General features: G+C 39.4%; 1 protein-coding gene across 2 annotated transcripts in view; it reads left to right on the forward strand.

Annotated features, from left to right (window-relative positions):
* Positions 1-13,307, forward strand: part of cacna1c (calcium channel, voltage-dependent, L type, alpha 1C subunit) — a 143,400-nt gene that overhangs the window by 121,215 nt on the left and 8,878 nt on the right. The window contains exons 34-47 of one of the 2 annotated variants that reach the window (XM_078787170.1): positions 4,093-4,179; positions 6,439-6,576; positions 6,656-6,721; positions 6,814-6,905; positions 7,805-7,967; positions 8,054-8,181; positions 8,282-8,378; positions 9,732-9,834; positions 9,906-10,007; positions 10,081-10,208; positions 10,294-10,434; positions 11,846-12,213; positions 12,937-13,065; positions 13,156-13,277. In XM_078787170.1, the coding sequence (XP_078643296.1) occupies positions 4,093-4,179; positions 6,439-6,576; positions 6,656-6,721; positions 6,814-6,905; positions 7,805-7,967; positions 8,054-8,181; positions 8,282-8,378; positions 9,732-9,834; positions 9,906-10,007; positions 10,081-10,208; positions 10,294-10,434; positions 11,846-12,213; positions 12,937-13,065; positions 13,156-13,277 (1,864 nt within the window). The remainder of the gene's footprint in view (positions 1-4,092; positions 4,180-6,438; positions 6,577-6,655; positions 6,722-6,813; positions 6,906-7,804; positions 7,968-8,053; positions 8,182-8,281; positions 8,379-9,731; positions 9,835-9,905; positions 10,008-10,080; positions 10,209-10,293; positions 10,435-11,845; positions 12,214-12,936; positions 13,066-13,155; positions 13,278-13,307) is intronic. The other variant, XM_078787173.1, reaches the window with a different exon arrangement.

The following is a 13,307-nucleotide window of genomic DNA, read 5'->3' on the forward strand; positions in this document are numbered from 1 at the left end:
GTAGTACAAAAAGTATACTCATAGTTTAGTAATATTTCTGCATCATGACCTGTAATATTCATTTTAATTGTAGTACCTAGTCATGTATTAAGTAGCATAACATTGCGGCTTAACATAGCAAAATAGGGCGGCTAAATGGGTTACTTAGTAGAACAATGTAGTAGTATTACAGTGCCTAACCAAGAATGTACTGTGTTTTCCTCTTATAGTCGACACTGTGTGTTATTCAAAGTATATTTAAGCGTTCCGCTGCGTGGCCTGAGGCAATCAGTGTATGCCGTTGTAACGCGGTGTCGAAGACAATTAGCGACTAATTGCATCTTGCTGCAGCGTTGGCGTGATGCATGTTTCCACTCTGCATTTGCTAAATATTAAATGGCCTTTGATTGCTCCCGCAAACCCGGGGTGTCTTCGAACGTCTCTTATTGGCAGCTGATTGCCGCCGGCGGGGAAAAAAAAACAAACAAATATTTTGATCATTGTTCCGTCCCTGTTGTCTTTCGTTCAACTGTCAATCACAACCTCTTAGAGTAGGGGTGGCAAATGTTTTGACTCGTGGGCCGTGTTGCGTTGACAAAATTGTTCTACCGCTTATCCTCACGAGGGTCGTGAGGGATGCTGGAGCCTATCCCAGCTGTCTTCGGGCGAGAGGCGGGGTACACCCTGGACTGGTGGCCAGCCTATCACAGCGCACATATAGACAAACAACCATTCACACTCACATTCATACCTATGGACAATTTGGAGTCGCTAATTAACCTAGCATGTTTTTGGAATGTGGGAGGAAACCGGAGTACCCGGAGAAAACCCACGCATGCACGGGGAGAACATGCAAACTCCACACAGAGATAGCCAAGGGTGGAATTGAACCTGGGTTTCCTAACTGTGAGGTCTGCGTGCTAACCACACGACTGCCGTGCAACCCATACACTAATTTTCTAATTCTAATTTTATTTGTACACGTGTCATACTATCAGCTATATGTCCTCATTTCCCTCAAACTACGAAATTTATTTATTTATTATGTATTTATTTATTTATTTTAAAGTTTTTTTTTTTATTTATTATTTAATTTTAAGTTTTTGCTTGTTTGTTTTTTTACTGAATAAGACATCATGTTAAAAGTTGAAATGCTCTTTTACTGCCGGGCCGGATTCAAACGCTTGGTGGGCCGCATGTGGCCCCCGGGCCGTAGTTTGCCCACCCCTGTCTTAGCGTATGTCGAAGTAGCCATCAGTGACCCTCCCTTGATGAATAAGAAGTTGAAATGCTGTTGTAGAGGTTGGTGGGCCGCATGTGGCCCCCGGGCTGTAGATTGCCCACCCCGTCTTAGCGTATGTCGAAGTAGCCATCAGTGACCCTCCCTTGATGAATAAGAAGTTGAAATGCTGTTGTAGAGCTTGGTGGGCCGCATGTGGCCCCCGGGCCGTAGATTGCCCACCCCGTCTTAGCGTATGTCGAAGTAGCAATCAGTGACCCCTTGTTGATGAATAAGACATCATGTTAAAAGTTGAAATGCTGTTACTGCCGGGCCGGATTCAAACGCTTGGTGGGCCGCATGTGGCCCCCGGGCCGTAGTTTGCCCACCCCTGTCTTAGCGTATGTCGAAGTAGCAATCAGTGACCCTCCATTGATGAATAAGACATCATGTTAAAAGTTGAAATGCTCCGTTACTGCCGGGCCGGATTCAAACGCTTGGTGGGCCGCATGTGGCCCCCGGGCCGTAGTTTGCCCACCTCTGTCTTAGCGTATGTCGAAGTAGCCATCATCAGTGACCCTCCGTTGATGAATAAGAAGTTGAAATGCTGTTGTAGAGCTTGGTGGGACATACTATGTGGCCCCCGGGCCGTAGTTTGCCCACCCCGTCTTAGCGTATGTCGAAGTAGCAATCAGTGACCCTCCGTTGATGAATAAGACATCATGTTAAAAGTTGAAATGCTCCGTTACTGCCGGGCCGGAATCAGACCCTGGTGGGCCGCATGTGGCCCCTGGGCCGCAGTTTGCCCACCCCTGTCTTAGAGTATGTCTTAGTAGTGATCAGTGACCCTTCATTCCTTCTCCTCATCCGCCTCATTTCCTTCTTCCCTCTGTCTTGTGCGTCTTTTCCTCATCTTTCTTCCAAGGAGACGCTAATGATGTGTCAATTCTGCGGGCGAGCTCTTTTAACAGGGGACAGAGTCGTGGATCGACCCCACCGGGTCCATCCAGTCGTTCGCTGCTCCCTTTTTTTAAAAAACGCTTCCGTCCATCGAGATGTGCTGATATTTGGCGCCTCTTTGACTTCTCAAATGAGGCCGGCCGAACATCCAGCAACTCCAGCCTATATTGCACTGCGCTTTTCAAACTGGCAGGAAGATAAACAGATAGCTTCAGAGGCAGGCGTCTATCCATCAGCATACACGAAACGCCACGGGCACCTGCACATAAATGTTGCAGAGAGACCGGGGGGGGGGCATTATTCATTATTTCAGCCGGGCGTTTGGCAATATTCCACAGTCCCAACATGATAAAGCAATATCTTTTTTAGAATTTCCCCCCTCCTGGCGCATATGAAATTATTATTTTACTCTCTGCTTTTTGAACTCCTTAAGCATGACAAAGCAACAACGGTATATTTATATATATTATTTATATTTGGCACTTTTGATGTTATCTTTAGCAGCTTTTTGGAAGCTACCAAAATAACACTTCTTCCCACATTCTAGTGCTCCCGGATATAAGTTGAGGATTTAAAGCAGGGGTCTCAAACTCAATTTACCTGGGGGGCCACTGGAGTTAGGGTCTGGGCCGCATCAGGTTTTCCAAAAAAAAAAAAAAAAAAAATGTTAAAAACAGAAAAATGAATAAACTTTGCTTTGGTTTCGATTTTCTACAAGAAAAGCTCTGATAAAACATTCCACTGTTCTCAAATATCTTAATTTTTATTTTTCTACACAAAATAAGATCAAGAATAAAGAAAATCAATCCATCAGTAATAAATAAATATAATAATAATAAAACGGCAAATAATTCTTAATATCTTACTTTTTATTTTTCTACACAAAATAGGATGAAAAATAAATAAACCAATCAAGAATAAAGAAAATCAATCAATCAGTAATAAATAAATATAATAATAATAAAATGGCAAATAATAAAAAAATTAAGAAACCACATATAGTTGGTGGGTAGATAAATTATTTTTTTCAGATTAAAATGAACAAAGCATTATTAGAGCCCTGTAGACACGACAAAACACGACTATAGTCACATTTATACTCTTTTTATTTACAACATATTGCGCAACTGCAGGGTCTTCAGACACATGCTAACTCGCAAACTAGAGAGCTAGCGACCTAAACGGTAGCCTTCAAGTTATTTCCTTTAAACTTAAAAAAACAAAAACTCACCACTTCCACACGGATAGGGAGGATAACTATTAACAGTTATTTAACCTTTAACATGAACATTAATCAAACGCAATATTTTTTTCTGGGTACATGATACCATACAGCAGGGGTCTCAAACATGCGGCCCGCGGGCCAAATGTGGCCCGCAGGACACTAGTTTGAGGCCCCCGCCTTGATATGTTTAAGTTTAATGTTAGTGCAGCCCACACAAGTTTGATATGGATGCTGTATTTTATCATGTACCCAGAAAAAATTATTACGTTTGATTAATGTTCATGTTAAAGGTTAAATAACTGTTAATAGTTATCCTCCCTGTCCGTGTGGAAGTGGTAAGTTTTTGGCTATTTAAGTTGAAAGGAAATAACTTGAAGGCTACCGTTTAGGTCGCTAGCTCTCTAGTTTGCGAGTTAGCATGTGTCTCAAGACCCTGCAGTTGCGCAATATGTTGCAAATAAGAAGAGTATAAATGTGACTGCCATACAGCATCCATATCAAACTTGCGTGGGCCGCACTAACATTAAACTTTCATATCAAGGCGGGGACCTCAAATTAGCTTCCTGCGAGCCACATTTGGCCCGCGGGCCGCATGTTTGAGACCACTGATTTAAAGCGACAGCCCCCCGTATAATAACAAATCATAACAGACACCGACACACTTGCCGGGCGCCGCTCTGTTGCTGATCCTTGTTGCCTCTCCTTAAAGCCAGCTGACTCCTCCTCGTCCTCCTCCTCCTCCTCCTCTTCGTCCTCCTCCTCTTCCTCCTCTCACCCCCCTGTGGTAAGGCCAATGGTACGCTCCGACGGTAACCTCGCCTGCCTCGCTGTACCACCTCCTCCATCCGTACGTCCTGCTGCCCTTGGCATGACACCCCCTCCAACCCCCCCCTCCCATCACTGCTCTGTTTACGTTGCTGATATTCCATATTTGGTGGTGCAACACCTTCAGCTGGAGTGACTTTTTGTTTGACCGGTTGTTGCTATGGCACCCGCTGCCCCCCCCCACCCACCCTGCTCTGGTGTCCACTGCTTTGTCACATGACCACATGTCTATCTATCTATCTACAGTGTGTATCTATCTATCTATCTATCTATATATATACGTATATACAGTAGCTCTCCACTTCATGTCACCGCAGCTTACTGCCCCACGCTCTCATTAGTGCAATGGCGTCCTCTGTGGGCCTGTTTTGGTACTGGTGTAGTCATGTCTTGAGACCTTTCATTGCAATGCAGCATCAACTCCAAAGGGTTGTCATTTTCCACAAGTGCATTTGGAGAAAACTGGTAAGATGACGTGAAGTTCGAGTGGAAACACAAAAGATGGCAAATTATTTCATCATGAAGTGTACCACAATTGTAGGCCTACAAATAATTATTAGTTATACTTCCTAGTTACTTTCTCAATAAAAGTAATTCAAATAACAGAATTACTTTTTTAATAATCTTGTAGGTCACCCAGGGAAAGAAAAGCTTAAAATATGGCCAATAATTTGGATTTAGCTGACTTGCAATTCCCTGCAACAACACAAGGGGGCGGTAACCGCAACTCTCATTGACTAGCTCTTTAGCTCCCTGTGTTTTAGCTTAGCCATGTGAGTGTGAATGGTTGTTTTTCTATATGTGCCCTGTGATGTGCCCCTGTAAAATAATTAAATTTTTTAATGCTAGGTACGACCCTAGTAATAAAACACAATTTTTTCATATATCAATAAATTAATAAATGTATAATAAGTAATAAATAAATAGTAAATATATACAAAATATATAATAATATATATGGTCACATCACCTCATACTTCAGTATGTGACAAAAAATAAAAAATATAAATAAATAAATAAATAAATACATTATATTAGGAAAGCAGGAATTGAACAAATGTAACAGTTACTGATTGTAAAAGTACCAGATGGAGGGGTAGGATTCAATAAGCTTTGCTTCTTCCTACTCCTTTTGGACATGTGGATTAAAATGAACAAAGCATTATTAGAGCCCTGTCGACATGACAAAACACAACTATAGTCACATTTATACTTTTATTTACAACATATTGCGCAACTGCAGGGTCTTGAGACACATGCTAACTTGCAAACTAGCGACCTAAACGGTAGCCTTCAAATTATTTCCTTTAAACTTAAATAGCCAAAAACTTACCACCTCCACATGGATAGGGAGGATAACTAGTTATTTAACCTTGAACATTAATCAAACATAATAATTTTTTCTGGGTACATGATACCATACAGCATCCATATCAAACTTGCGTGAGCCGCACTGACATTAAACTTTCATATCTAGGCGGGGGCCTCAAACTAGTGTGTAAGACCCCGCGTGTTTGAGACCCCTGATCTACGGTATGCAAATCTTCCATTCTTTCAATGTAGGGTGATGATACTAATAATAAACAATTTCTGGCCACGTTTCCTACGATTATCCATAAAAGTGACGATGACTCAAACTGCAGTGGAGAATGGCAACCTTTCCGGAGTCTGTCCCAAAGAACAGAACGGATGACAACATCTTGATGGATCACATGGCGACAAACAGATCTGCTTAGTAGTAATTCTAATCTTTTTTTCCAGCCTGATGTGTACGACACTTTATATTGCTTTTTTCTTTTTTGTTTTGTTTTTTTTGTGTGTTTTTATGAGTCCCTTAGCAGCAGCAGCATAAATAAATAAACGTGTATTAGAATAGCACTCAGCAAGATGGCTGAATATTTTATCACTGACTGCTGGGACGCAAAAGAAAGGCGACGCTAAACCTTGTCAACTGCCAAATTTCCCTTTTTAAAAAAAAAAAAAAAAGGTCTAAATATAGCTCATGGGGCTGCATGGCGGTCGCCAGAGAGAGAGAGAGAGAGCAAATAAAAGCAAAAATAATATGAATTTATACCTGCTGTAGTATCCACACCATTGCAACGGCCATGATAGTCGGATCCGTTTGTTGTCATGTGATACCACGCAAGCTAACACACAATGTCCTTGCATTGACATGTGCATGTGTGTGTGTTCAAAACAAAAACATATTTATTTAAAAAAAAAAAAAAAGGGGCTGCAGAACTCGGAAGAGAACGCCCGCATCTCCATCACCTTCTTCCGGCTTTTCCGCGTGATGAGGCTGGTGAAGCTGCTGTCCCGCGGGGAGGGGATCCGCACCCTCCTGTGGACCTTCATCAAGTCCTTCCAAGTGAGCATGACTCCAAAACTGTTGTTGTCCAAATAAAGCAAATTATGTCTAAAAATGGATTTTTGTCTCATCTCCGCAGGCTCTACCGTACGTCGCTCTGCTTATCGTGATGCTCTTCTTCATTTATGCCGTCATCGGCATGCAGGTTAGACTTCTGCTCCTCCTGGACACTCGGATCGAATTACTCTTTAATTCACTGAGATGCCCCCTCCCACCCCACTTCGCTTCCCTGTGCAGATGTTCGGGAAGATAGCGCTGCAGGATCACACACAGATCAACAGGAACAACAACTTCCAGACGTTCCCTCAGGCCGTGCTGCTGCTCTTTAGGTGAAGAAGGTTTTTAAAAGCTCCTTATCGACTCCCCTGCTCTTGCCCTCCACTTTAGATGGGTTACAGGCGAGGAAAAGAAAAATAAAAAGGAAAAAAATATTATATTTATTTGTATTTATATTTATTTATATATTTATTTATATACAAATATATTAAATATATATATATAATATATATAATGTATTTATATTTATAATTTATTTATTTATTTATAAATTTTTATTTAATAAATAAATAAATACATTGATTAATACATTTTATAAATATATATAATATTATATTTATTTATATAAAAATATATTTAATATATTAAAAAAATATGTAATATATATATTATATATAATATATATACAGTAGATATAATGTATTTATATTTATTTTATTAATTTATTTATAAATTTGTATTTAGTAAATAAATACATTGATTAATACATTTTATAAATATATATAATATTATATTTATTTATTTATATTTATTATATAAAAATATATTTTTCCATCCTGAATGAATGTGACTTTAGTGATGAAGTTTTTATTATATTACTCTTGCTTTTACTTTTTACTTTATTATACTACTCTTGTCATAATTTCATGGGCAGGATTATTGCCTGCCCATGTGGTCAAAGAAAGCTACATTTTCCTTTTTACATTTTCTCATGCACGCCACATCATAATTCAGATAAAATCGGCATTTTTGTGGCTTCATTGAAAGATTGAATAGGTGCAAGAAGATAGTTGACTGACAGGTTGATAATTGATTGATGAGACCTGGGGTGTTAATTTATTCATATTTTATTAGCACCAGTCCATAACTTATTTTGTTATATAGTCTAAAACTCTCCATATTATGTTGATGATAGTAAAAAAAATGACTAGAAGCGGCCGTGTTCCCTCAGGTGTGCGACAGGTGAGGCCTGGCAGGAGATCATGCTGGCCTGCTCGCCCAACAAGACGTGCGAGAAGGGCTCCACCAATGAGAACAGCACCACCCACGAGGACTGCGGCAGCCAGTTTGCCATCATCTATTTTGTCAGCTTCTACATGTTGTGTGCCTTCCTGGTCAGTCACTGCCCCCCCAATATAACCCCCCCCTGTAAAACTCCAACCAAAATACAACTGAGACAAACATTAGCATCTTTCCGTAGATCATTAATCTATTCGTGGCTGTCATCATGGACAACTTTGACTACCTGACCCGTGATTGGTCCATCCTGGGGCCGCATCACCTTGACGAGTTCAAGAGGATCTGGGCCGAGTACGACCCGGAAGCCAAGTGAGTTGACGCAACAACAACAACACCTTCCACCTTCCACCTTACAAGTGGAAGAGTCAGGAAGTCAGAGGAACTCAGGGCTAATTGTTATCGTTTCCAGGGGAAGGATAAAGCACCTGGATGTGGTCACCCTGCTGAGAAGAATCCAGCCCCCACTCGGCTTTGGAAAGCTGTGTCCTCACAGGGTGGCATGCAAGGTTAGTGCACTCGTCTTTAAGGCCGGATGCAGTATTTCACTTCAATGAGTACACCAGCTCAATCTTGCTATAGAAATGAATGTACTTTAGAGTAGTCAGTGTACAACTTGTATGTATGTGTATGTATATGTATATGTGTATATATATATACCTTCCCACCTTCACTTTTTAATATCTGACTGATGTGTCCCGCCTCGCTTTTAGCCTTGTTTAGCTCTGAATGAATGATGAATGTATGGATATTGTATTTTAATGCATTGTTTATTCTGTTTTTACCCAACTTTATTTTTATTGCTTTTTTTTCTCTACTGTAAAGTGTCTTTGAATACTCTGAAAAGCGCTATACAAATAAAATGTATTATTATTTATTATATGTATGTGTATATATATATGTATGTATATGTATATGTATGTATGTATATATACACATATATACATATGTATGTATATAAAATATAAAAATATAAAAATAAAATATATTATAAAATATATATAATATAAAATATTTTAAAATAAAATATATATTTTAAAAATAAAATATAATATAATAGTTTTAAACTTAAATATAAAAAATATAAAATTTAATAAAAAAAATCATTAATCATAAAATGTATGTATATATATATATGTTTTTATATATTGTGTATATATTATGTGTATATATATGTATGTTATGTATATATATATATAATAAAAATAAATCATTATATATATTTATTTATTTATTTATTTATTTTTATTATTATATTTATTATTATTTTGATTTGATTTTATATTATTATTATTTTACAGCTGGGATAGGCTCCAGCGACCCTTGTGAGGATAAGCGGTAGAAAATGATTGAATATTATTATTTTATTTATTATTATATTATTATTATTTTGTTTTATTATTTACTTACTATTTTTATTATTATTACTTTATTATTTTTTTTTATATTGTACTTTATATTTACTATCCACTGAAAATGAGTCAAAACACAGCCACACATGTGAGTAGCAAGCACGAGTGCTGCCGGCACTGTGGAGGAGCTGCCGTGATCTTTAAGCGTCACGTTAAAGATTACGCTTGTATAATTGTCGTCAGCCATTCTTAACCTTTAATACATCACATATGCACCAATAATTGAAAAAAAGGACACTGGAGATCTGCATTCATTAATAAGGAGGAAGATGAATTCCCACATGTGCTGTGACATTGTGGAGCATAAATTGCGTAACACACACTTCCAAGATGATCAAGTTCCTTGCTTGGAAGGAAGCTGAGGGTGATGGGAGTGGCAAAAATACCGTATATCTCCACCAGACCTGGACCCATGATGACTTGATTTGTGTGTGTGTGTGTGTGTTGTAGCGCCTGGTGTCCATGAACATGCCTCTGAACAGCGATGGCACCGTCATGTTCAACGCCACGTTGTTTGCACTGGTCCGAACCGCGCTGAGGATCAAGACTGAAGGTAGCGTTCAAGATGATCTTCATCAGATTGAATCCCAACGATGTCACGTGACAGCATGTGGGTGTTTCCAGGTAATCTGGAGCAGGCCAATGAGGAATTGAGGGCTATCGTGAAGAAGATCTGGAAAAGAACCAGCATGAAGCTCCTGGATCAAGTAGTGCCCCCTGCTGGCGGTGTGTGTTCTACACGTTCTCTGACATGTTCGCCACACGCAGAGCATAAACTGGTTACGTCTTTTTTTTTTAGATGACGAGGTTACCGTTGGAAAGTTCTACGCTACCTTCCTCATTCAGGAGTATTTCCGCAAGTTTAAGAAGAGGAAAGAACAAGGACTGGTGGCCAAGGTGCCGCCTAAAACCGCCCTCTCACTGCAGGTATGCAGTAACCACGGAAACTGATGATGAAACTACAATTTTGCAACACAAACCTGTGTTTTTTGTGTTGTTTTTGTGCACGTAGGCGGGCCTGCGGACTTTGCACGACATCGGCCCAGAGATCAGGAGAGCCATCTCTGGTGACCTGACCGTGGAAGAGGAGGTAGACAAAGGCCTCAAGGAGCCTGTGTCGGCTGCTTCCGAGGACGATATCTTCAGGGTAAAGGTCGGACACACGCACACACACACGCACAACACACTCAGCCAAAGAGAGAGAGAGAGAGAGAGAGAGAGATGCTCCGCCCCCCTCCAGCTTGAAGCTTTCCATGTGGATGCACATCAATGCCCTCCTTGCATGTGCTGCCTGAAAGCATCATTTCGATGGCGTACAAACAATACTTAGCTTAGCTTGCAGCTTACAGCAACGCCATGACATCATTCTGTTGCGTCTGTGTTTGGGGCGAGGAAAATAAAAAATAACAAGGAAAAAAAATATTATATTTATTTTTATATATTTATTTATTTATTTAATTTATAAATAAATACATACATTTATTAATAATTTATATATATATATATTATATTTATTTATATTTATTATATAAAAATATATTTTTGTTTTGGGATTACTTTTAATCCTTAAACAATATAAATTGCTTTGCATTTCCATCCCGAATGAATGTGACTTTAGTGATTTAGTTTTTTGGGGGCAGGATTATAGCCAGTTGTTGCTGTGTTACGCAACATACTTGTTCGTAAATGCCCATGTGGTCAAAGAGATCTACATTTTCCTTTACATTTTCTCATGCATGCCACATCATTATTCAGATAAAATTGTTACATTCAATGACGCTATAGCTAAATTCACACCCAGGCTATAATGACAGCATTCACAGTATATAGTATATATATATATATATATATTATAATATAGTATAATAATAATAATTATGTATATTATATATGTATGTTATGTATATTATATATATATATGCATTTTATGATTTATTATTATTTTATTATTATATATATTATGAATTTTTTAAATTATTATTTTAGGTTATTATGATTATTTTACAGCTGGGATAGGCTCCAGCGACCCTCGTGAGGATACGCGGTAGAAAATGAATGAAATAATGAATTATTATTTATTTTTATTATTATTATTATTATATTATTATTTTGTCTTTTATTATTATTATTTACTTATTTACTAACTATTTTGTATTTTTTATATATTGTACTTTACATGTATTATTATTATATTATTATTTTGTCTTTTTTGTTATTATTATTATTATTATTATTTACTTATATTATATTGTATTGTATTATATTATATATTCCTATATTATATTATAATAGCGCCTGGTGTCCATGAACATAAATATATTATATTATATTATATTATATTATATTATATTATATTATATTATATTATATTATATTATATTATATTATATTATATTATATTATATTATATTATATTATATTATATTATATTATATTTTTATATATATATTTTATATATACATGTATAATAAAGTGTTGTTAATGCCATCCATTTATGCATTTACAGTAAGTATATAGTGTATATATATTGTAAGTGTTAATGCCATCCATCTATGCATTTACAGCGTTCAGGCGGCTTGTTCGGCAACCACGTCAACTACTACAACCAGAGTGACGGGCGCGCCTCCTTCCCACAGTCATTCACCACCCAGCGCCCGCTGCACATCAGCCAGAAGGGCTCGCCCTGCGAAGGCGAGAGCCCGTCCCACGAGAAGCTCATGGACTCCACCACCTTCACACCGTCCTCGTACTCCTCGTCGGGCTCCAACGCCAACATCAACAACGCCAACAACACGGGCGTGACGGGCGGAGTCGCGCAGGGCGTCGCCGGCCGCTTCCCGAGCCCGTCCGTCAGCACCGTGGACGGCCACGCGGGGCCGCCGCTCACGCCCATCTTGCTCCCCCGATCGGCTTGGTGCTTCCCTCCGAAGAGGTTCGTCTGGCAAGCCTCGAATCCGCTAACGCTTGTTTCTTGCTTGTCAAGTCACTCTTTTCTTCTTTGTCCTATCTTGTCTGCGGTGGCGAGCAGGAGCCATTTTTTTGACAACCTCATTCGGTATGTTTGCTAGAGGTCACGTGCAAAGTGTGTTTGCTGGGTCTCATCGTGCGACGCGATGAGAGAGTGCCATAGCCGCGCCTGTTGCTATGCACACGCTGTTGCCGAGCTGCTGCTAGCAAAGCCACAGATAGGAGTCCATAAGGAGTCCTATCCAAGGCTTTTTAATGCTCTTTTATTATTATTATTTATTATATTATATCTGGGTTTGAACAGGTTCAATAACACACATTTTACCCAGAGTTTGCTTTGGCGCCCTCTAAATATTATTATTTATACTACTTAGCGCAGGGGTGTCCAAAATTTTTACACCAAGGGAAGTAATTAATATTTTTTTTTAAAAGTTTATTTTTATGTTTATGTGGCCTTAATTATCATTCAGAATGCGTTATTGCATGATGCATTTTATTAAATATTCTGCGTGCCAAAAAAAAAATGAGCCGCGGGCCTCAAATGGACCCTTCGCCAGACTTTGGACACCACTGACTTAGCGACTCTTAGCTTCCAGGCTAACCCTCGCTGCTTCGCTTCTACCCTCTCATTCCCGCTCGCCCTCGCCCGCCTCGCTTGCGTTCATCGGAATGTTTTTGTTCCTCGCAGCTCCGACTCCAGCGACAGCCGCCTGCCAATCATCCGGAGAGGCGAGGGATCGACGGAGGAGACGTACGACGAGAGCTACGCCGACGATAGGGACTTCAACGAGGACGAGCACTCGCTCTCCTCTGACATGTAGGACTCGCGCTTTGTCTCCTTTTTGTGTGTGTGTGTGTCCCGTACTCTCTCTCTCTTTTTCCCCCCTAAACGGCACTCCCCCCTCAGGCTGGTGTACCGAGACGACACCTGCAAGCAGCTGACTCCCATGGAGGAAGGAGAGGACGTGGAGGACAGGAGAGGAGGATGGCAGTCTCCCAGGAGGGTTTTCCTCTGTCCGACCTCTTTAGGTAACCAATCGTCTACATCCATGCTTTACT

This window comes from Doryrhamphus excisus, linkage group LG2, assembly GCF_037039965.1.
Source record: "Doryrhamphus excisus strain RoL-2023G ecotype Guam linkage group LG2, RoL_Dexc_Guam_v1.1, whole genome shotgun sequence".
Taxonomy (NCBI): domain Eukaryota; kingdom Metazoa; phylum Chordata; class Actinopteri; order Syngnathiformes; family Syngnathidae; genus Doryrhamphus; species Doryrhamphus excisus.